The sequence below is a fragment of the Dama dama genome, chromosome 23, assembly GCF_033118175.1.
Source record: "Dama dama isolate Ldn47 chromosome 23, ASM3311817v1, whole genome shotgun sequence".
Lineage (NCBI taxonomy): Eukaryota > Metazoa > Chordata > Mammalia > Artiodactyla > Cervidae > Dama > Dama dama.
The window spans coordinates 12,899,849-12,923,771 of NC_083703.1; the positions used below are offsets into that span (position 1 = coordinate 12,899,849).

Consider the following 23,923-nt stretch of genomic DNA (forward strand, 5'->3'; position numbering starts at 1 on the left):
TGATGCGGACGTCGCCGGAACGTGGCCTCGGCCGTGGGCAGCCAGCATTTTCTTTCCTGCTGCTCATCTGTTTTGACCTTGGGCGAGTCATTTTGTGGCATCCTTTTGCCTCTTGTATTTGCAGTTGCCCTCCCCCTAACCTGAATATTGGGAAAACTGGGGTAATGTGGGAGGGCCTGGAGCTGGTGCAGAGTCTGAGTTCTGAGCAAGCTGTGCGGGGTGGTGGCGGACGTGAGGGTCGGTGTTGACTTCTCTACCTGATCTTCCGAGGTGCTCGTCGTTTCACCCTCCTGGTGTTTTCTGTTCCTTCCGAGGGAAAATGGGCTCTGCTTTTCAGGCCTGGAAATCGTTATATTTTGCATCTTGTATTGCACTGTGGTTTACAAAATACTTTACGTTAGTTACCTCATCCGCAAACAAGCCTGTAAGGCCTCATGGCAGGTGGGGAAATTGAGGCCTGAAGAAGTTAGGGATTTTCCCACGGGAAGGATAGTCCTTCCTTCTCTGGAAGGAAGGATGGTAGCCGCCATGCTCGTGCCTGGCAATCTGTTCAAATAAGGAAGATAAAATGAAAAAAGATCTCTGACGTGAAAGCAAGCTCATTTTGCTCATGAGCGGATTGAATTTGATTAACTGAGTATAAGAATAGCCCTTGGAGACAGAATCAGGTCCAGTATCACCTTTACCAAAGTTATTGTTCCCTTCTGTCTCATCACTGCAAACAGAAAAGGAAGGCATGAAAGTTCTTTAAGGTTCACAAAGTTTTAGGAAATGCCAGGCGTTGTTCTCACTGCAGCCGTTGGTATTGGTGCAAGTGGAAGTTGCGATATCTGGTAGCTCCACACACTTTTTGCTGCTCACCCGCCCCCGCCCGATCTTTATTACCAGTTGACTCCCTGGAGAAGGGAAAGGCTACCCACTCCAGTGTTCTGGCTTGGAGAATTCCATGGACTGTTATGTATAGTCCATGGGGTCGCAAAGAGCAGGACAGGGCTGAGCAACTTTCACTTCACTTTCACTTTACACCTTTTCTTGGGTTAAGCCTCCAGTTTCCTTGCTTTGAAAAACAAAACACGTATTTGCAGTATGGGACAGAATATTTTAAATTCAGATGATTGGTTATTTAACTGGTGTCTCACAGGCAATTCTCCTCCTCCTGTGTCCTTTTTTTTTTTTTTAAAGAGTATTTTATTTATTAATTTGGCTGCGCCAGGTCTTTGTTGTGGCATGCATGATCTAGTGCCCTGACCAGGGATCGAACCCAGCCTCTGCATTGGGAGTGTGGTGTCTCAGCCACCGGACCACCAGAGAAGCCCCCCTTCTGTCTTCTTTAGGAACTGATTTTGGCCTGTATCCCCCTTTCAACAATTAGAGGACAGTGTATGTGGATCTATTCACAGCGCCTGAGATTCTCTAGAGCGAAAGCTTGCTGTTCAGGGGACAGATCTTGACAATATGCTTGCGGAAGGGGATGTTCTGGGGTCTAACTGGTTTCCCCGTTTGTCTGCTGGTCCCTTTTGTGTAGGTGTGTGGAATTTGTGGTGTGCCCTGTAGTAATTCATTTCTCCCGTGGCTTGCCTTGGCATCGTTGCTACTTGGCTATCCTCTTTCCCTTTCCTCTCTTTTTTTTTTAGTGGTTCCATTGCATTCTTCAGTTGTCATCAGAGGGGGTCCTAATGGGTTGACATATTTTGTGGCCTTTGAGTGTGTGAGCACTAGACTCTTGTTCATGGACTCTTGTTCATGGACTTAGAGTTCTAATTTCAGATTTGTTGTCATCCTCTCTCTCTGCTTATTGTCCCCCTATGTCCTTCCTAAGCTGATTTTATTTAAAGATTGTGAATTCTGTCTTCGTCAGTCTGTGGAATCGTCTGCTCTTAGAGCATCTCACCAGAGCACCTCAAATCTTGTCTCCAGCTGTCATTTACAGATGTTTTGAGGGCTGGTTTCCTATTTCAAAGTACCTCCTGGAGCTTAACCTGGCACTCCACAGATAATTTGAAAACAAAACAAGCATTTTCAAAACTGAAAGCTTTCATTCTCCCTTGACTCCTGGAAGAAGTGATTAAGATGTAAACACGATTTCTTCTTTACCCCTCAGCGTGGTTAATGGTGTTACCACTGAGATCTGGCTAGAAATGTCGGTTACCTGTGTTGTGTTTTCTCTTCTGATCTCTCCTGTCCAGTTTTGGTCTTCACTTTCCCCTTCTCCCTGTTTTTGCCACTGCTGCCCTCAGTCCTTGACCAACTCTTGCCTCTGTTAGCAAAGTGACTTTCTGCCTTGTTTCCGTGACAATCTGCATGTTTGCTCAGCCTCTGCCTGCCTTCAGAGTTCTCATTCTAAGGTGTACAGTTGACCAGGCATTGACCTCCCACTTAGAAAAGTGAGATAATTCTCTGACTCCCTCTAAGATAAAGTCCAAGTTCATTAGCATTATACTTGAGGACCTTTGTACTCTGTGTTTCCAAATTCCTTTTTCATCCTTGTGAGCCTCTCTCTTGGTGTGAGGAAGCCCGACTTCACACCACTGCTGTGCGTTCCTGGATCCTGCTCATCTTGCGAGGCTGATATCTTCATAAAGCCTCTTTCATCATTCCTAACTGGTCACTTTTCTTTACTCCCATAGCATTTCATAAGTGCATTTGTGTAGCACCTGTCGTGCCTTATGTATAGTAATTTGTGTGTGTTTTGAGAGCTACCTTATGGACAGGTGAAATCATTCATTTTTAAATCTGCAGTGGCTCAAATAGCATGTGACCCCAGAGATGCCAAGAGAGGAAGCCCTCGAGGTATTTGTTATGAATCTGGGGCATCATAGATACTTACACATGGTTGTGGGATGAATTGACAGTAGAAAAAGCCTTTCAAATCTGTAGAAGTACAGTCTAGTCTGTACATCATGATCATTTTCTTGTTTTTCTTTTCTTCCTCCATTCTTGAAACACACGTAGGAAAAAAAGCTCTCTCCATCCTCGCTTGCTGTATTAAGTGGTTGCTGTTCCATGAGACGAGCAGGTATTTGTAGGCGTCAGAACCTAAGTGGGGACCTGTGAGTGTGGGCCTTTGGGTTTGTAGGGAAGCAGGGACCTGGCTCTACATTGAGAGCGAGTCCTTGGAGGAGCTAGCACGTTTGCTTCTTGTACAGCTCAAACTTCCAATGAACTAAAAAATATTGAGAGCTTTTTCCATTTTGAGTGTATAGTATTTAGTGGTGTCATGTTTACACTTTCCTGATGAGCATCCCTGGTGGCTCAGACTGTCAAGAATCTGCCTGTAATGCAGGAGACCCAGGTTCGATCCCTGGGTCGGGAGGATCCCCTGGAAGAGGGCATGGCTACACACTCCAGTATTTTTGATTCAAGAATTCCATGGACAAAAGAGCCTGGTGGGCTCCAGTCCTTGGGGTCGCAATGAGTCAGACACGACTGAACGATTAACACTTCCACTCTCCTTACACTTAGGTTTTCTAAGTACTGGAAGTTGGATCTTTGGTTATGATGTTCCACAGTGGTTTCTGGAAAAGGGACAGAGAATTTAAACCTGAGGTTTTTAGAAGCTGCTTTGAGTCTTTCTGGTGGATTTGAAAAGGAGATAGTATCTTCCTTTTTTTGTTTTTTGGCCACACGGCATGTGGGATCTTAGTTCCCCTACCAGGGATCAACCCTGCATCCCCTGTAGTGGAAGCAAGCATGGAGTCTTAACCACTGGACCACCAGGGAAATCCTGAGACTATTACCTTCCATAGAGAGAACTCTGGACTCGAGGAGTCAGAAGGCCTAAGTTGTATCACCTACAACTGTTGTGACTTCAGGCAAGTTTTCCCTGAGCCCCGGTTTCATCATGGTGCGATCACAGGGTTGTGCAGAAGACAGATGAGAATTTGTGAGAGAACTTCGAAAGCTATGAAGCTCATTGGCACACTGAGATAGTGTAGGATATCAAAACCAAAGAAGACAACCTCAGCTTCTCCAGCGGGCAGTGCCGTAGTTGGTACATTTGTTCCTTTCATTCATTCATTCATTTCATTAATATTTATGGAGCAGTGGGTGTTAGGTGCCTTTCTCCTCCCTCCCACCTGACTGTAAAGCTTTCATCTAGGGGCAGAAGACATGTTGAGACACACCTAAACAGTGGTTTGAAAGTGCAAGTCGTGTCTGACTCTTTGCGACCCCATGGACTGTACAGTCCATGGGATTCTCCAGGCCAGAATACTGGAGTGGGTAGCCTTTGCTTTCTCCAGGGGATCTTCCCAACCCAGGGACTGAACCCAGGTCTCCCATATTGTGGCTGTATTCTTTATCCCTGAGCCACAAGGAAAGCCCAAGAATTCTGGAGTGGGTAGCTTATCCCTTCTCCAGTGGATCTTCCTGACCCAGGAATGAACTGGGGTCTCCTGCATTGTAGGCAGATTCTTTACCAACTGAGCTATCAGAGAACATGTTAATAAAACATATTATAGTAATAACACCAGTCTGTATGTGAACAACTCATGTTAAATACATAATTGTTCAGGTCATCGTTGCATATGTCTCAGACACATACAGGGTGGCTTCACGGCTGCACAGCCTAGCCCGAGTTGAATGAATACTTCCTGTCTCACTGAGGTTGGGGACCACCACCATCCACGCTGCTGAGATTGGGCTGTTAGATCTCCCAGGGCCCATTTGACCTGTGACGTACCCAACTCCTGGTAACAACGGGCCTGCCGCAGCGCACCTCCTCTGTCTCGCCAGAAACAAGAGGGTGTCTGCTCAGGTTGCACGGAGCCTCTCTGAGAAGGGCAAGAGGCTTGTGGCAGCAAACGGGATGAGGTTGGGTTTCTCTTGATTGGTGAAACCTCCCAGTGCACCTCTTGTTAGGAGCTGTCGCTCTCATCAGGCCCCTGTGCCAGAGAGTTACCTTGATTTTCCTTTTTCACATTTTTATTTAATAATCTTTTTCTCCAAGAGTTGTAGGCACTTATCTTCAGCATGTCCATTTAGGTCTGTAACCTGCACATCTTGGAGGCCTGTTTGGTATAAATTCTGATTAATGAAGGTTAGGAATGCAAAAAAGTGACTTGGTGTCAATTTCAGGTGACCCTGGAATGGTTAGGGTGGGCATGACCTCAATAACAAACAGATCCAAACACACAGTGACCTCAGGACTCCAGCTTGTTTCTCTGTCCTGTAACAGTTTCAGATGACTGTAGGGGGTGAGTGTTGTGGGGGTGGACCTGGTGGTTTAGTCCCTAAGTCATATCTAACTCTTTGCAACCCCATGGTCTGTAGTCCACTAGGCTTCTCTGTCTGTGGGATTTCCCAGGCAAGAGTACTGGAGTGGGTTGCCATTTCCTTCTCCAGGGAATCTTCCCGACTCAGGGATTGAGCTTAGGTCTTGTGCATTGTAGGCAGATTCTTTACCAACTGAGCCACCGGGAAGCACTGGTGCTCTTTAAAGCAGTAATCCAAGGACCCAGGCTGTTGGAGGGCCTTCCTTTTTGAACGCGTGGCCTCCAGGTTTTCCTGGGGTCACCTTCCTGTTCCCTGGACGGGACTAGAGCGCGGAGGAAGGGCCAGGACAGGCTTTACGGGCCGGACTTGGGAGAGGTGCACACTCCTCCATGCGTGTTCCCTGGGGCCCCAGTTCCCGGCACAACGGGGAGGCATGGACCAGCCGTGTGCCGAGGAGGGAGGGGACGGGCCATCTTCACCACAAAACCAGGAGCACCCTGTTCCGCTTTGGGCAACTTGTCTTATAAAATGTCTTGCAATCGGGAGGATGAGAAAATGAAGCCAGGCAGATTCCAGCAGAATTGAGGCATCTGAGCACTCACTTCTTGTTCAGTCAGCGTTGGAGTAGCCCAGATTTGCAGAGTGTCATGCTGAGTGCTTTGAGGATGAAGTCGAGAGGGCGTGTTCCCTGCCTTCTCAGGGCTGGGGGTGTCTTGTGCAGGTTTAGTGATGATCAGTATAGTAATGATCATTCCAGGGGGCTGAAGAGAATCTAGTCTTCGGCTGTGTGCTTGACCTGAGGGGGCAGTGGGGTGATGACAGTCATCAGGTGAAGAGTATGGTGATTGGCAGAGGGCTCCAGGTACTCACCACTTGGGAGTCAGACACAAGGACTGGGACCCACACCTGCAGTGCCAGTGGTCTGCCAAGCAGGGTGGGGTGGTGGTGGGGGCGACCCTAGAAACGGGGCCTCAGCAGTGGAGGATCTATGAGGCGTCTCACTGTAAGAGAGCCATCACGGGAAAAGCAGCATGGGATGGGCAAAATCTTGTTTGAGAAATGGCTTTCCTGTTTTCCCAGTGTTTTTCTGTCATGACTTAAGGGATATGACACTGTGGTCAGCTCTAGAGGCACAAGTGCCCACTGCCGCCTGGAGAAGATTCTGCTGGACCCTTCTGGGGCCTCGCAGAGTTTGGAAAGCCCACCAGCAAGTGTCATGTCCTTCCATCCCTCTTAACAGTGCACGTTCATCATGATGCACTTTAGCTGCTTCCTGAAGAATCACGAGCATCTTCTAGTAAGTGCCCTTAGAGAGCTTTGCAGAGAGCACCTGCTGTTTGGAGGAGGGGACCTCACGAGGTCTGGGGACTCCGGGAAGGAAGGGGTAGCATTTGAGCATCCTTATTTTGATAAAGTTAGGTTTAAGCTGCTGATTTAAAAATATATTAACAAGGCTAGAAGCTGGTTAGAATTTTACTATAGTAATTTTATTTATTTATTTATTTATTTTGCTGAACAAACATTTATTGTTTCCATCTGTCTGAGGTTTTGTAGAAAATAAAAAGACACCAAACAGGAAATGCATATCTGATAATCAAATATGCAAAGCTCCTGACTCCTGAGGATAATTCTTTCCCAGGGAAACACTTGAACCTATTTAAGTAACATAAATAACTCACAGCTTATATTGGGATAAAAGGAACAGAGCTCGGATCTCTACTCGAGCAGACCAAGAAATAAACTCCATGTTATTTTGGCAAGGACACCCACTAGTAACTTCAGGATTTTTCTTGTTTGTCTTAAGCTTGAGGGTTTGAATTATTTTGCTGGTAAGTTGAGTGGTTTGGATATCTGACCCTTTCTAAGAGTCTGTCCTGCCACCTCCGTGACCTGAGCCATCTTCATCTCCCACCTGGATCACTTCAGAGCCTATGCATATATCTCCTGCTTCCACACTTGACTCTGTAAACTGGCTGCAATATACTAACCAGAACAATTCATTTAAAATGAAAGCAAATTGGGCCATTCCTCTTAAAATCACCCACTGGATCCCCATTTCATTCAAAAGCATTGTCTAGGTCTTCAAACACACCAGTCTGTCCCACCTCCTACACCCCTTGCCTCCTTGACCTCAGTCCTTACTGTTCTCTCTTTAGTCTCACTCTACTCCAGACCCCTCTGTCTCTTAGTTGTTCTTCAAACAAGTCAGGGTAGCTTCTACTTAAGGTTTTCTTACTTCCTGTGCAACTCTTCCTCTACCTGCCTGATTCTTTGTTCAAATTTCTTTTTTTTTTTTTTTAATTAGTTGGAGGCTAATTACTTCACAACATTTCAGTGGGTTTTGTCATACATTGACATGAATCAGCCAACTATAGTAATTTTAAATAATTTCACAAGAACACTGATGCTGTTAAAACATAACATCTTTTAAGAGGCTCATTATGGCATGGTCCACCTGTAATTCTGAGCTGATGGGCTGTGTCAGCCTCCCTGTGGGTATTGCTAGGTGCTTCCATCTGTCTGGCTGGAACCGTGTGATTGTGGTGTGAACTCAGCGTGTCAGCTCCTCAGGATCCTCGTTGTGAGTCAACTGTGAGTGATCGCGTAGAGGAGGCCTCCCCGCTCCAGATCTGAGCGCATCACATGGCCTGACTTAGATGCCTTGCTAACTCCCGAGACGGTGGCAGGGGCCCCGGCTCCCACACAGTGAAGCACAGAGACCCGAGAGGCAGGAAAAACGGTCTTGGTTTCTGATCTCTCACTGAAGTCAGAGGAGGAAGTAAGCAGTGAAAACGCCACCTCTGCCTCCCGGGTGCACAGTAAGGGCCATGGGGACCATTCCGGATGGACAGGGCAGGCAGCCCTGCTGGTTCCTGGAGGCCAGACAGCCCCGCCTGGGCACCTCTGCGCCAGCGATGGCTTCATGCAGGAATGCTCTGAGCTGTACCCGAAGGCTGGAAGCAGAATGCTCGTGCAGGTCTGTGCCGGCACCAAGGTCCTGGGTCATGTGGATTTGAGGGTTTGATGTTGGTAATCTTACTCCTTTGTGATTTTATCTTTGAAAACTTTCTCTCCAGGCCAGTTTACCTGTAGACCTTCACCTTCTTTAAATAAGACATTCTCCCGACTATCAGTAGCTTTCCTCAGCTGTGTCCAGTTCTAATTCTGGACATTGGATTTGCCAGCTCTGTAACAGTTGGGCATGTTGGAGGAGAAAGCCGAGATGAGTCACATATCTGGGATCTACAGGGTTGGTGGGTTTGTTGGCTGGAATTCTGCAGCTGCTCCTGTAGTTGAACCGAGTGGGTTTGGAGCACCCGAACTAGGGGCCAGGGTTTGTCAGTGTAGTCGTCCCAAGGTACCTGCAGGGGATCCCTTCCAGGACCCTCCATGGCACCAGAATTCCAGAGAGCTCAGGTCCCTAAGAGTCTACCCTATGGACAGGGACCTCCGAGTCCCGTAGCCTCAGATTCATCCAGCCACGGGTCACGTTAGTGTTGATCTGTGGTTGATGAGCTTAGTGACATGAAAGATTCTGAGCAGGAGAGGTAAACTTTCATGTCTTACTTTTTAAAAGAGAATAATCAGACTTTAAGCTTGTTTTTTTTCAATATAGAAAACTTTAAATTTATTCTTTATTTTTTTATTATAGAAAAACAACTTTTTTTTCCCTTTCCTCTGTGAGTATGAATAAGACTTGGTTTTTAGTGTAGAGGAATATGTTCCACAATGAAATAATGAAATTTATAAAACCATTACAGTGGAAGGGCTATTTTCTGATCATAATAAGAGATTAAAACATACGACTTGGCTTTGTAAAAGGTGTTTTCAGTAATACAGAACAGGCTGTAACTGGACTGCTGACATACTTCAAGTCTTGCCATTAGGTACTGTCTTTATAATTTGAGAGTTATTTCAATGTTTTATGCAGTCACATCTAAGCTTTGTTCAAGAGAATAAGCAGATGGGTAAATTTGTTTCGGGCTTTATAGTTTGACAAGTTTTTTGGGGTGTGTTTTCTCATTTAATCATTATAGCGCTCCTGAGCCTTCAAGAAGCTAAGTGACTGGGGTCCTCCGGCGGCATTTTAACTCTGAATTCAGGCAGTTAAAAAGTCTCTCTAGCATACTTTCAGAGGGCCTTGTAGAGCTGTTTTTGTGTGGAGAAATAATTTTCTAAAAGTCTTGAAATATCCATGAAGTTTTTTAAAAACTTCTGTTAAACCTTCAAAAAATGCATTGAAATTTTGAAGCATCGTTTCTGAAGAAGCTATGGGCTGAAGGGGGTGGGTTATTGATTAATAATATAAATTATACCAGATACACGTATTAGTGTCTTGGTTTTAGATATTTTCAGGGTTACAGGAAATGTTGAGTGAAATTCTAACATGATATTACAGTTTACTCTAGAATATTTTTAGGACCTGTGAAAGTATGGTACTGGCAGGAAGTGATTCCTCTGTTGGCCATCTGTAAAGGGTCACTTTAATTCTCTTGCATGTGTTCTTTTCCTCTCTCTCACCCTTTTTTTTTTTAATGTAACTGTTTTGTTTTACAGTAGTGTAACTATTTAATGACATTGGAGGGGTTAGATCATAAATGCGATAATATGCAGAAACAGGAAGAGCATCAGCTAAATATGGAAAAGAATTACCTGGCAGAAAATGCCTAATATAAATATGTCAGTACTCTTAAGACAGAAATCTGGGCACAGTTGCTGCTGTGTTGCTGAGGGGGAATATGAAACTTCATCCCATGAAGATGCTGAAGAGTGGTCTCAACTCTCTTTTCCTCTCGGGGGCCTTGCTGCCATCCTCTTACACTAGTGCCGAACATTGAGGTGCTCGGGGGGTCGGGGGTGCACCCGGGGGTGGACGGAGGCGCACAAGGGTGAGCTGCCCCTTGGGGAACCTACAGTGACTGTCTCCTTAGTGCCTTCTGCTTCTGCAATTTGGGGAAGCTGGTATATTCAGGGGACAAATGTGTGAGTTTATTTTTAAAAAGCTACAGCCAGCTCTTAAAATATTTATGGTTAATATGGGAATATAAAGGGCTTGGGTGAAGTTGGCAAAAGATGACAGATCTCCATTTGGGCAATAGTGGCCACTTTTCAAATGAGCATTTCATGATCAGGGCTTCTAGAAAGCATGATAGGTGAAAAAGAAGGTTATTTTAGGATTCTAAAATCCTGAGGAAGAGCTGTTAAGAAACTAGGAGATGACTGAAAATTGATGGGAAAGTAGAGAAGATCGAAAGGCCTGGCTTGGGTGGTCCACAGTCCCTGTATTCCTAAAAACTAAGTTTAATTTGCTGACTAGCTTGTAGAATTTGTGATAACTAACAAGAGTCCCATTTCTTCTGCCCTTTGGTACAAAACAGTGAGACGATTTAAGCGGAAGCATCTTACAGCCATTGAGTGCCAACATCTCGCTCAGAGTCACTTGGCTGCATCCCAGTCCTTTGGTCAAATATGGACAAGCAGAGACCCGAACCACGGTCTCTATCCTAGACCCAGAACCAAAAGAGGGACCAGGGGTATGTCTTCCCCCAAATACCTTGCGTTTCAGAATCTATAGTGTGTGTGGCCTTTGAGTATCTCAGCATTTGTAAATGTTGTTACTGTGATCTTACAGTCCTGTTGCAGTAGTCTGACCATATGATAGAACCTGATATAAATATTTCTTGTATTAAGCTTTATGTGTAATTAGTAGACCAATAAATACATCCTTGTCTCTTTCCCGTATTAAAATAGATAATTGAAAATTAGTTTGTCTCATTCAGCAAAGGGTTATCAGTCATTCCTCATTTCTTTGCGGGTTCTCTGTCTAGGTCGAGGATGCCTGAGATACAGCCTTGACTTCTTCCTTGCTGGCCAGCAGCGGTGCACCAATGACATGGCCAAAAGCAATTCTGTGGGCCAGGACAGCTCTAAGGACTCAGAGGATGAAATGATCTTTGCGGCAGGGAGCCCCTGTGCCCTGCCTCCGGGGAGAGATGGAGAAGCCAGGCTGCACTCGTCAGGGTCCGCTTTGCCTGCAAGGAAGCGGTCTCGGTCCTTAGAGGACGAGAGGAATCCAGCCCCAGGGACCAGTCCGTGGGATGGGGTGTCTAAGAAGACCCCATGGCGTCACTCGTCCCCATCGTGCACACAGCCCAGGGAAGCCAGGCCGGAAGCAGAGGTCGGGGTGGGGCAGCTCAGCGTGCAGCCTGCAGAACCCAGCCAGGAGGTGGAGGACATTGGCCCGGACCCTGTTCCTGACTCTCACTACGGGCTCCTTGGGACCTTGCCCAGCCAGGAGCCCCCGAGCCACATCTGCAGCCTGCCCAGCGAGGTCCTGAGGCACATCTTTGCTTTCCTGCCCATGGAAGACCTCTACTGGAACCTGAGCTTGGTGTGCCACCTCTGGAGGGAGGTCATCAGTGATCCGCTGGTATGGAACGTGCTCTTCGTTCTCTGATGTTTGCTCTAAATCTTCACGGATTCGCCTCACTTAACGCGTCCTCCTGACGATGGCATTTCTTCAGAAATGTTAGTGTCCGTTGTCCTCTAGAATTGAATCCCAACCCCTGGAGGCACCTGAGACCTTCCGTGTGTGTCCCACCTTATTATTTATTCCAGGCTCACCGCTGACTTTTCTGCATTCCACCCCGGTATTCTGTCCCAGCACGTGGTGTGCTGCCTCCCAGCTGTGGACTGTGTGGTCCTTCCCTTATGTTGATCTAATCTGCACCCCACAGCCGACCAGCCCAAAGAGTCCCTCATATCTCTGTTGACATCTCACCTCTTCCAGGCTGCATTCCAAGTAACTCCTCTTCTCTGTTCCATCCCACGGAAGTCACCCTCGCTCTGTCTCGTGTCTCACAATAGTTTACATATATTAATAGGAGGTGATTGCTAAATGAGTGTTGCATGTTGTCACAGGAGTACCCTCTGAGAATGACACAGGGGCAACCTATGCTCTCAGAAAGGATTTTCTGGTACCATTAGCCCACAGCCTGTGCTTCCCTTTGTTGTGTCATTAGACTTCCCAGGTTCAGGTCTCCAGGAAGCCTGAGGGCTAGGAGTATGTTCTGCTTAGCTAGTGTGTCCTTTAGACCAGCCGTTGGGAATAAGCCAGAGGTAGAGAGTTTAACCCATTCTTCAAATGTGTGTGCTTAGTCACTCAGTTGCGTCCAGCTCTTTTTGACCCCATGGACTGTAGCCCACCAGGATCCTCTGTCCATGAGATTCTTCAGGCAAGGCTACTGGAGTGGGTTGCCATGCTCTCCTCCAAGGGATCTTCCCAACCCAGGGATCGAACCCAGGTCTCCCGCATTGCAGGCAGATTCTTTACCGAGTGAGAAGTTGAAAACCTTGGAGATGGAGGGCAAGATGGATATGTTAAGAGTTAGTACATTTCTCTTCCAAGCCCAAAGGATTTTGGAGGAAATTTCTCATCGCTCTTGCTCCATATTTTGCTTGGGGGTCTTGTCTCCTACTTTCAGACAAATATCTTTCTGTTTTTAGTTGTGAACTTTTTTGGGGGTTAGTATTTCTGGGCACTTGATTAAGGTCTCTGGTGGGAAATGGGGATAAGTGAGGGTTCCTGCCATTCTGCTTGAGAAGATTTTGGGAAGATATCCCAGCTTATTCTTGTGTCTTGAAATGTTAGAACAGTGCTCTTTTTATCATCACCAGCAGTGACATGATGGTGTTACTTTCAGTGACCTTGTCACAGCTCTCATTTTCTTTATATTTCTTGTGGTATCTTTGTCTACCTTTGGTATAAGGCTATGCTGGCCTCAGAATAAGTTCTGGAGTGCTCCCTCCTCTTCAGTTGTTTTGAAGAATTTGAGGGGGATTGATACTACTTCTTTAAATGTTCAGTAGAATTTTTCAGTGAAGCAGTCTGGTCCTGGATGCTTCCTTTTTGGGAGACTTGATTATTGATCCAATCTCCTTACTCATTGGGCTTCCCTGGTGGCTCAGATGGTGAAAAGCTGGTCTGCAATGCAGGAGACCCAGGTTCAACCCCTGGGTCAGGAAGATTCCCCTGGACCAGGAAATGGCAACCCAGTCCAGTATTCTTGCCTGGAAAATCTCATGGATGGAGGAGCCTGGAGGGCTCATTATTGATCTGTTCAGGTTTTCTGTTTCTCCATGATTCGGTCTTGGTAGGTTGTGTGTTCCTAGGGATTTATTCATTTCTTCTAGAGTATCTGGTTGGCTGACCTGCAATTATTTGAAGTACTCTTATAGCACTTCTTATTTCTGTGACATCAGTTGTAACATTCCTCTTTCATTTCTGATTTCGGTTATTTAAATCTTCCCTTTTTTCTATAATGTATCTAATGGTTGTCAATTTTGTTGATCTCTTAAAAAAAACTCTTATTAGTTTTATTGATTCCCCCCCCCCCATTTTTCTATTCTTTATTTCATTTATTTCTCCTCTATAGTCTCTTTTATTTCCTTCCTTCTGCTAGTTTTGGATTTAGTTTGTTCTTTTTCTAGTTCCTTTAGGTGTAAATTTAGGTTGTTGCTTTATGATCTTTCTTTTTTAATGTAATTTTTATAGCTATAAACTTAACTCTTAGCATTGCTTGCATTTCATCCCATACATTTTGGTACCTGTGTTTTTATTTGTCTTAAGGTGTTTTCTGATTTGTGATTTCCTTTTTGACCCATTGGTTGCTTTAAAAATGTGTTGTTTAATTTTCTCATATTTGTGGGTTTTCCAGTTTTCTTTCTGCTACTAATTTCTAGTTTCATTCTGTAGTGACTGAAAAACATGCTTTCTATAATTTCAGTCTTTTAAAATGGATCAAGACTTATTTCGTGGCCTCACACATGACCTATCCTGGAAAATGTTCTATGTGTACTTGAGAAGATTGTATATTGTTGTTGGGTAGACTGTTCTTTATGTGTCAGTTGGGTTCAATTGGACTAGTGTTGTTTGTGCTATCCGTTCTTGAAAGTGGAGCATCAAAGTCTCCTGTTGTCTGTTTCTCTCTTTAGTTCTGCCTGTATGTGCTTCCTAGATTTAGGACTTTGATATTTGGTACATATGTATTTGTAATTACTATATCTCTTTGGTGAATTGACCCTTTTATCCTTATATAATCTTCTTCTTTGTCCTAGAATTTTTGACTGAAAGTCTGTTTTGTTTAATATTAGTACAGCTGCAGCTCTCATGTTGTTTAATCCTAGTTGAAACTGAGTCATTAGTTTCTCGACAGGCACTAGACTCTGTTTCAGACAGGAAAGCTGAAGCTCTGGCTCTCCCCAGATTCTGTAACAAGTTGGTGTTGGAACCAAGAAACTGAGACCCACCTTCTCCTCATTTTCAACCAGAATTTGTGTAATGTTTCTGCCCTTTTGTCCAGCTTTTGAGTTGTGGGCTATAGTTGTTTTCTAAACAGTGTCTGTAGCCTGGTCTGCTCTCTAACAGCCATTGCCTGCATGTCGTTTTGGATTTCTTAAACTATCTAGTTCATTCCTTGGAAAAAGCTGTATCACCGATACCTGATGAATGAAGAGCAAGCCGTCAGCAAGGTGGATGGCATCCTGTCGAGCTACGGCATAGAGAAGGAGTCGGACCTGTGCGTGCTGAACCTCATCCGGTAAGTCACCGTCCTGTGGGAGGAAGTGGATTTCTGAAATCCTTTCTGAGAGATCAGCGCTTAATGGATCATTTTCCCACGGACACTGCTGTGAATGTCTTAACAGCTACACAGCCACCACGAAGTGCTCCCCGAGTGTGGACCCTGGACAGGCGTTGTGGAGTCTAAGGGATCACCTCCTCCTCCCCGAGGCAGAGGCCTGCGTGCGCCAACACCTCCCTGACCTCTATGCTGCCCCTGCCGTACGTGAAGAGGCTGTGGGGAGGGCTGGGGAGGCGTCGCCTTTCCTCTTTGGAAGAAAATGTCTTGGCGGTCAGGTGTGACTGAAGGTTGTTTTAGATTTATTTTAAATTTTTTCCATAAATCTCTGCTTTGAAGCCTTAATCTTTGTCATTGGTTCCATAGAGAAATAAATGGCCACAGATTATTTAATTTGGAAGGAATTTTAAAAAGCATTTCATCCAGTTTTCTGTCCTGTTGAGCAGTTTCAACAGAGGATGGTCACCTAGCCTCCAAACACATTGATTGTAAGGGTTTCTTTACAAGCCAGCCCATTGTATTGGTGACAACTTGGGTTTTCTGAAAATGAAAGTCGCTCAGTTGGGTCCAACTCTTTGCAACCCCATGGACTATACAGTCCATGGAATTCTCCAGGCCAGAGTATTGGAATAGCCTTTCCCTTCTCCAGGGCGTCTTCCCAACCCAGGGATTGAACCCAGATCTTATGCATTACAGTTGGATTCTTTACCAGCTGAGCCACAAGGGAAGCCCGGAGAAATGATGGGCTTTGTACTGACACATGGTGAGTTAATGAGATGCTGGAAATAGTCCTGAGTGTCCTGAATCCATCTTCTGGAATTGTCATCTAGATCAAGGGTTCTTCTTAAATGTTCTCTTGGAAACCGCGTGCAACCCCAGCCTCATTCTGCACCAGTGGAGGGTTGGAAATCTAGCCCTGTGCGTTTCTCTGCCTTTAGTGAAGTGGCTATCGATGGTGGAGTGAGGTTTATTTCACAAGACAGTTATAGTGAGAAATGTGCAGAACTTTCCTTTTGTGGATGTATTTTTAACAGGGAGACTTGCAAGGAGTTAAGAATAGTGGTTATCTGACTATTTTTGATATTTCCATGTTAGTGAATGTTTTCTCAGACATTAATAAATGGAGCATACTGTGTCCCTAATCATACACTTGCAATAATTTATTTACTATTTATTAAACTTAGTATTTAATAAATGTTTTTTAAAATTCTACTTATCTTTTTTTTTTAAAGCTTTTTCAATTTATTTGGCTGCACGGGGTCTTAGTTGCAATATGTGGGATCTTTAGTTGTGGTTTGTGAACTCTTAGCTGCGTCATGAGGATCTGATTCCCTGATCAGGAACCAACCCCGGGCCCCTGCCATTGGGAGTGCAGAGTCTTAGCCACTGGACCACCAGGGAAGTTCCATTAATAAGTTATTAAATAATCGTAATGTAAAGTAAGTAGTAAATTAGCATTTCTTTTTTAAAATTTTAGTTTTTTAGGCTGTGCGGGGTCTTCATTACTGCACGGGCTTTTCTTTAGTTGCAACAAGCGGGGACTACTCTCCAGTTGTGATGCTCAGGCCTCTCATTCCAGTGGCTTCTCTTGTGGCACACAGGCTCTCAGGCGAGTGGGCTTAAATAGTTGCTGCTCACAGGTTTGAGAGCAAAGGCTCAGCAGTTGAGGCACACAGGCTTAGCTACTCCACAGCATGTGGCATCTTTCTGGATCAGGGATCAGACCTGTGTCTCCTGCATTGGCAAGTGGATTCCTTACCACTGAGCCACCAGGGAAGGCCAGTAGTAAATTAACATCTTCATGCCATTGAATTGTCAGCCTTGATTTCTCTGTAAAGACTGCTGTTTTCTTTTTACCTGCCCTTTTTGGCATATGAGTAAGCTTGTGGACTTGAGTGTCTGGACCTGAGAGCTCACACTGACCTGAGTGGTGAGGGTGTGGATAACCTCTGTGCAGGGTCTTATATTAGGGACTTTGTAAATGTTATTCAATCAAAGGAAACTGAGAAGTCAGATCCGAAAGTGATGAGAAGGAAGGAATCCAGGGTAAGAGGAGACGTTCCTGTTGTTTCCCAAGTGTCCTTTGGGAAGTTGGCCTCCTTGCAGAGGGTCTGTAGGAGACACGTGTACCCTGAGCCTGACTTTCCTCATTGTCGGGTCTCTTCTCTCACCCTCTCCGCCTCCCTCCTCAGGGCGTCAACGTGTGGGCCTTGGTGGCAGCCATCGTCCTCCTGTCCAGCAGCGTCAGCGACATCCAGCAGCTGCTCTTCTGCCTGCGGCGGCCCAGCTCCACCGTGACGGTGCCGGACGTCACCGAGACCCTATACTGCATCGCCGTGCTGCTCTACGCCATGCGGGAGAAGGGGATCAGCATCAGCAACCGGTAACGGGCCCCGGGCGGGCCCCGCGCCCACCGCGCCCCGGCTTCTCCGAGAGACCGGAGTGTACTCCCGGGACAGGAGGCGCTGTTCGGTCTCACACCGTCCCGGGGCCGCGTGTGCACTCGCAGCTGCATCCTGTTCCCCAGAGGGCACGTGCCAGTCTCTCCTCTGGCCCCTGCAGCCAGGCCTCTCTCCCAGAACATGCTCTCCAGATATTTACCTGCACTGCTACTTACCTCCAACAGTGCGGCTAAATACACCTCAGCTCTTGGTATATTTAAGCCCTTTGATTCTTTTTTTTTTTTTTTTGGTAAAAGAACGGTACATGTTTTCTTTTTAGCAACGGCTAGGAGTCTGAGAAAAAATAAGATACAGGTTGTGACTGAATTTGAAAATCTCTAATCTCTTTTCTTCCTGTTAGGATTCACTACAACATTTTCTATTGCCTGTATCTTCAGGAGAATTCCTGTACTCAGGCCTCAGGAGACAAAGAGGAACCGTCCGTCTGGCCGGGGTATGTCCCTCTGTAGATGTGTTGTGGTGTGTTGTCCTCTTTGGTTCGTGACTGTCACTCTTAACGAGAAAAAGGGTTTTGTATTAAGCACTTTATTGAGTTATAGTTTACATTACATAAAAATCACCCATTTTAGTTGTATAATTCAATAATTTTTAGTAGATTTACTGAGTGTTCAGCTGACGTCATAATCTAGTTTTAGAACGTTTTTATCACTCTAAAGGACCACCCTCTCCTTTTTCTCTTTTTCTTAAAGAAGAGAGAATTCTTTTTTTAAAAATAATTTTATGTTTAAAATTTTTGATTGTGTTGGGTCTTCACTGCTGCACAGGCTTTTTCTCTAGTTGCAGTGAGCAGGATCTACTCTTTAGTTACGATGTGCAGGCTTCTCATTGTGCTGGCTTCTCTTGTTGTGGAACCACGGGCTCTAGGCACTTAGACTCAGTCGTTGTTACTTGCAGGCTCTAGAGCACAGGCTTAATAGTTGTGGCTCATAGGCTTAGTTGCTCCATGGCATGTGGGAACTTCCGGGACCGGGGAGTGAACTTGTGTCTCCTGCATTGGCAGTTAGATTCTTATCCACTGCACCACCAGGAAGGTCCCTTCTTTTTTTTCCTCATTAAATTTTACTTATTCCATTTGGTTTCCTACTTGGGTTTTGGTAGTCTGTCACCCGATCTTTTCAGTTCCTTGCGTTTTTCCTAATTTCTGTTCTGTAATGATTAGAAAGAAAACAACCATCCAGCTGACACATGAACAGCAGCTGATCCTAAGCCATAAGATGGAGCCTCTCCAGGTGGTGAAAATAATGGCATTTGCAGGTAAGGGGCTGCCGTTCCTGAAGGCCTCTCATCGATGCCTGCCCCTTCCCTCTACCTGCTGGAATATCATACCATCATCTGTTATTCCGCTTCTGCAATTAAATCATCTAAAAAACAGTTGTCAAGGAATAAGTGCATTTTCTTACCACTCCAGGGAGAATCCACCCTGGAGTTCCTGGGAGCAGATGGCCCATAGTTTGTGGGACTGACCCAACCTGTTACGTGTCATCATGTCTGCTCATACACAGGTGGCTCTGGGGCAGCAGGTCGTGTGACTGTCTTGTTCAGACAATGTCAGGAGTCCCTGGCTTTTTGTAGGGTGAAACCTAGAAGAGCTTCTACCTTCTAATTCTAACCTGCATCCCCAGAGGTGTGGTCCAGTGTTTTGCCTCGGTCAGCTAATTGTGCTAGCTGGCTCCTAAAGTACTTGGTCACTCTTTGCCTGACCCTTGCTCATACTGCTTTTTCTCCCTGTGTGTTCCGTGCATACGGTTGAGGAGCAGACTGAAGCTCAAGGAAGTCAGTGGGCCCCTTGCTGGAGCAGCTAGGGCTGCTACCCCAACCCAGTGGCTCTGTCTCGACTGCTGATCCCTTCACTACATGGCTTTTAGTTCTCATCTGTACTGGAGAACTTGCCACTGTCGGGTCCCGGGCCGGTGGCAAGATAAGCATGGGAAGATTCTGATTACGGTGCCGTTGGAGCAGTTCTTCCTGGTCAGAGGGTGACCTCCCTTCCTCTTGGCGTCTCCAGGCACCGGGAAGACCTCCACACTGGTCAAGTACGCTGAGAAGTGGTCTCAGAGCAGGTTTCTATACGTGACTTTCAACAAGAGTATCGCCAAGCAGGCAGAGCTCGTCTTCCCCAGCAACGTCATCTGCAAGACCTTCCACTCCATGGCCTATGGTCACATCGGGCGCAAGTGAGCATCACGGTGCCGCTTTCACATTGCAGTCAGCGCACCGCAGTGACAGGGGAAAACGTAGTGCCTTATCTCCGTTTACAGGCAGGGAATATTTAGTGATTTATACTTTTACCCCACAGAGATACATTGTTAACTGAGGGAGGCATGCTCATGTCTCTGAAGTTGAGGCACAGGTCAGATGACATGTCTGAAGTTCCAGGCACCACCAGCCTGGTTGATCAGTTCAGGTTTTGCTCAGAAGCACGAGGGGAGAGGATGGGGTTGAGGGGTGCTAGACCCAGGCTCCAGGGCCTCTGAGCCGCACCCATGGTATGAGAAGGCTGTAGGGAGGTTCAAGGTCCCCCCGGGGCCTCCTGGAGTTGGGTCCACACCGTGAAACCGCGGTGTCTGCTGTGAGCTCCTTTGTCTCCTGGGTTATTAGATCTGAATTCTGAAAGCCTAGAGGAGCTCTTTCTAGTCCTACAAGGACCTCACTCATCCCCTCAGCTTGTTTCCTCACCTGGAGGAGCCACTGCCGGCAACCTAGTGGTGTCATTTGAAGAGAAGGGGGCGAGACCCGGGGGAACACAAGTCCTGTGTGGCCAGGAAGGCTGACCCTGTGCCCTCGGGACGTGCGTTGCAGGTACCAGTTGAAGAAGAAACTGAATCTCTTCAAGTTAACCCCCTTCATGGTCAACTCCGTCCTCACTGAAGGGAAGGGTGGCTTCATCAGGGCTAAACTCGTGTGCAAGACTCTAGAAAACTTCTTTGCCTCGGCCGACGAGGAGCTGACAATTGATCATGTGCCTATCTGGTGCAAGAACAGCCAGGGGCAACGAGTCATGGTTGAACAGAGTGAAAAGCTGGTGAGTGGCTCAGTCTCCCTGGAGATAAGGCTTGGGAGGATGAGGGTGTGACCTGGATCGGGTTGTCCCAGGCTTTGGTGTCTTCAGAGCTGCTGGCGGGAGGCAGAGGCGGAGGGAGGCCACGGGGCGGTGTGGCAGCAGGGTGTCCAGGGTCTTCTGTGAAGTGTGGTCCTCAGCCTGGCCTGCACTGCATCGACAGGGCTCCTGCCAGGGTTATCAGAGCTCAGCATGGGGTCTGCTAGTCCTAGGATCTAAGGATAAAGTATCTCTCTTCTAATTTTTATCAGTTCTTTTCAATCATTGGCCATTTTTTTTTTCCTCACTCCCACTGCACAGCATGTGGGATCCTAGTTCCCTGACCAGGGACCTAGCATGTGCCCCGTGTAGTGGAAGCACAGAGCCCTCATCTCCAGACTGCTAGGGAAGTCCCTGGCCACTCTTCTTATGAATATAGTCACTGTGGGTTGTAAATCTAGAGGAATCATCCAGCCTCTCCTGATTCATTGGATGCTGTGCTCCCTGAGAGATGCTCTGCCGCTGGGTGTGGTCCAGCCCCCGGCTGCTTGCTGTCTGGGCACCTGATGATGTCATGAGGCCCTCATGCAGCCCGGGGAGGTCAGGGACGGGCCGCCACTCACCATGTGCTGGAGCCTTTGCTCTGACCCCTGCACGTGCGCACAAACCCCTTATTCCTGGGCCTTGACCTCGGCGTCACCGTGTCACTTGCTTTCTAGAATGGAGTCCTCGAAGCGAGCCGGCTTTGGGACAACATGCGTAAGCTGGGCGAGTGCAAGGAGGAGGCTTACCATATGACACACGACGGTACGCGTGGCCCTGTCCTGACCCCTGACCCCACGTGGACCCACCACATCCCATGTTCTGACTCTTGTGCCCCTTCTCCTAGGCTACTTGAAACTCTGGCAGCTCAGCAAGCCCCTCCTGGCCTCCTTTGACGCCATCTTTGTGGACGAGGCCCAGGACTGCACCCCAGGTAATAAAGCATTCGGGACACCAGTACTCTCAAACACACAGAAACTGCATCACGCATGTGTCAGACGACGTGTGTGCAGTGAGTCCGTGGTTCTTATCTGTAGTAGGAGGAGGGGTGTCTGATGCTTAGTCACTCTGAAATCCTTTACTCTTTGACTCCAGCTTTCAACAGTCCCCCACATCTCTGCCCCCACCTCCACCCAGAGGAGGCTTATTTTCCTCTAAATATTTGCTTGGGTTATTCTTAAAATATTGGCTGAGCCTAGGTCATCACATTATTAGAACAAAGACTCATGCTGAAGGGAAAAGGTAGTCAATTCAGAGTGAACAATGTATTTTTTTTCCTAGTGGCTGATAGAAAATAGTGTGACTTGGTAGGTCATCTTTAGGCCCCAAGTTATTATATTAAAGAGGATAATTGGCGTCATTTTATATTTGCCTTTATGATTTCTTAGACACAATCACATATTCAGGAGTAAAAAGAATCTGCATTCGTAGGATTAGAAACCATTTATCTGTTTTTATAAGCTTGTTTCTTTGGGACTTGTGGATGGTTCATGGTTAGGACACTGCACTTCCACTGTAGGGGACGCAGATTCAATCCCTAGTCGGAAACTAAGATCTCACATGCCTCACAGCATGTCCAGAAATAAATACATGAATGAAAATTGTTTCCTTGGACTGTGTGCATGTACCCTGCAGGGAGGGATACCCTGCCATCCAGTGTGCAGGTGTTCTTGTCCTTTTCCTGTCGCCCATTTGGTTTGTTTTTGCTGTGTGGGTGGGCCTTGCGTCAGAGCGCTTACTTGCCCCTCTGGATTGCAGCCATCATGAACATCGTTCTGTCTCAGCCCTGTGGGAAGATCTTTGTGGGAGACCCCCACCAGCAGATCTACACCTTCCGCGGCGCCGTCAATGCTCTCTTCACGGTCCCTCACACGCATGTCTTCTATCTCACACAGGTAAGACTGTCTCTGCTTCCCAGCCCCCAGATGCGTGTACACACACACAACACGCACACAAGCCTGTGTGGGGCTCCCCACCGCGGTTTTCCAGTGCTGCCTGTGTGCTGGGCCCTGTGCAAGGTTTCGTCTGAGCTCACAGTATGCAGCAGATCCACACCTCTAAGTAGGGGCTCTCCGTGGTTCTCGGGGGTCTGCAGAGTCAGAACGGTTTTCAAAATAGTCACTTGCCTTTTGCGCCGTGTTGACATTTGCACTGATGATGCAGAGGTGGTAGTGAGCCACGGCCTCAGCTCCAGCCCGCCCTTGTAGTCTCTGTATTCTTCAACGCAAGGCACTCACTAAGAGCATCCCTGATAACAGAGGGAAGAAAGTTTCTGTCTTGCAAGCCCTCAGCCCGTCTCTCCAGCAGTCCGTGTGCGGAAGTGGGAAGTAGAGGGATGTCCTCCTGCCCCTGCGGTGTGCCGGCTGCTCTCTCACCTGGGGCACTTCTGTGACTGTGTTGTGAGCTCCACTGGCTGCTGCTTCCATTTGTACTTGAATGAACAGTCCACAGACCAACTCTGGTTGTTCAGACTTGGGGATTTGGCATTTTCTCAAGAATGAATGCGACAAGCCGCATCTTCAAGGGGAACAGCTAACACATGTGCATTGCCAAAAAAAAGTCTTGCTTTCAAGTGAAATCCAGACTTTGAAACACTAGTTTCCAGCAGGAGCACGGCAACCCCCGGAGCCTGGATTGCCCGGAAAGGCTTTTAAATACTCCAGTGTTTTCAGCACACGTCTGTGTGAGGCCGTCACACCAGGCTGGACACCCACAGAGCCCCGAGAATCAGCTCTTCTCTCTTAAGCTGGAAACTAAAGGCATTTGCTAAAATGTAAAAGCAGTGCCACTCTTGTCTCTAAATTTTTTTGGGTGGGGGGAGACTACAGTTTTTGAAAAATATGTACTTTGTGTTATCATGTAATGAGATTATTGTTGTTAATGTTTAAATAAACTAAAATTACTAATGTGGTAATTGTAGATAGATAAAACTCACCTAAATACAAGCTTCCTTGGGTCCTCGCTAGTTTTCTGAAGTATGAGGAAGTCCTGAGGCGGAAATCTGTGGGAACCACTGCTTTTAGGAAGCTCCCAGTTAGAGAACATGAGTGGTGGCGACACACACGGACATCGTCCACACCGTGAGTTCTGCTCACAGTGGGGAGCCCAGGAGCCCAGTCTGTGACCCTGTTCCCCAGGCTTTCTCTTATTGTTTGCTCTAGGGATCTAGGACGACGTCAGCACAGAGAAATTTTTTTTTAGCGGACGTTTTTAGTTTCAGATTTAGAAAAAAGTCGAGAAGACAGTTCTTCTCGACAGACAGTTCTTAAACACGCTGCACTCAGCGTCCTCCAGTACTCGGATGATGAGTTTGCCACAGTTAACGTGTCAGTGTGGGCACATTATTATCAACTAAAGTCCACAGTTTATTCAGACTCCCTGGTTCTTACAAATGTCCTTTCCCTGTTCCAGAATCTTACTCAGGTGACGCCGCTGCCTTTATTTGTCAGGTCTTCCAGTCTCCTGCTGCCCGTGCTCTGTGGTTTCTCAGGCTTGCCTTGGGCCTGGTGACCTTGAAGGGCACCAGCTAG

General features: G+C 46.8%; 1 protein-coding gene across 4 annotated transcripts in view; it reads left to right on the forward strand.

The window, feature by feature from the left end:
- Positions 1-23,923, forward strand: part of FBH1 (F-box DNA helicase 1) — a 37,864-nt gene that overhangs the window by 330 nt on the left and 13,611 nt on the right. For 3 of the 4 annotated variants that reach the window (XM_061126005.1, XM_061126006.1, XM_061126007.1), the window contains exons 2-13: positions 10,593-10,748; positions 11,043-11,644; positions 14,683-14,813; positions 14,920-15,055; positions 17,045-17,235; positions 17,655-17,747; positions 18,474-18,568; positions 19,320-19,488; positions 20,114-20,336; positions 21,071-21,158; positions 21,241-21,327; positions 22,152-22,288. In XM_061126005.1, coding sequence (XP_060981988.1) covers positions 10,593-10,748; positions 11,043-11,644; positions 14,683-14,813; positions 14,920-15,055; positions 17,045-17,235; positions 17,655-17,747; positions 18,474-18,568; positions 19,320-19,488; positions 20,114-20,336; positions 21,071-21,158; positions 21,241-21,327; positions 22,152-22,288 — 2,108 coding nt within the window. The remainder of the gene's footprint in view (positions 1-10,592; positions 10,749-11,042; positions 11,645-14,682; positions 14,814-14,919; positions 15,056-17,044; positions 17,236-17,654; positions 17,748-18,473; positions 18,569-19,319; positions 19,489-20,113; positions 20,337-21,070; positions 21,159-21,240; positions 21,328-22,151; positions 22,289-23,923) is intronic. The other variant, XM_061126008.1, reaches the window with a different exon arrangement.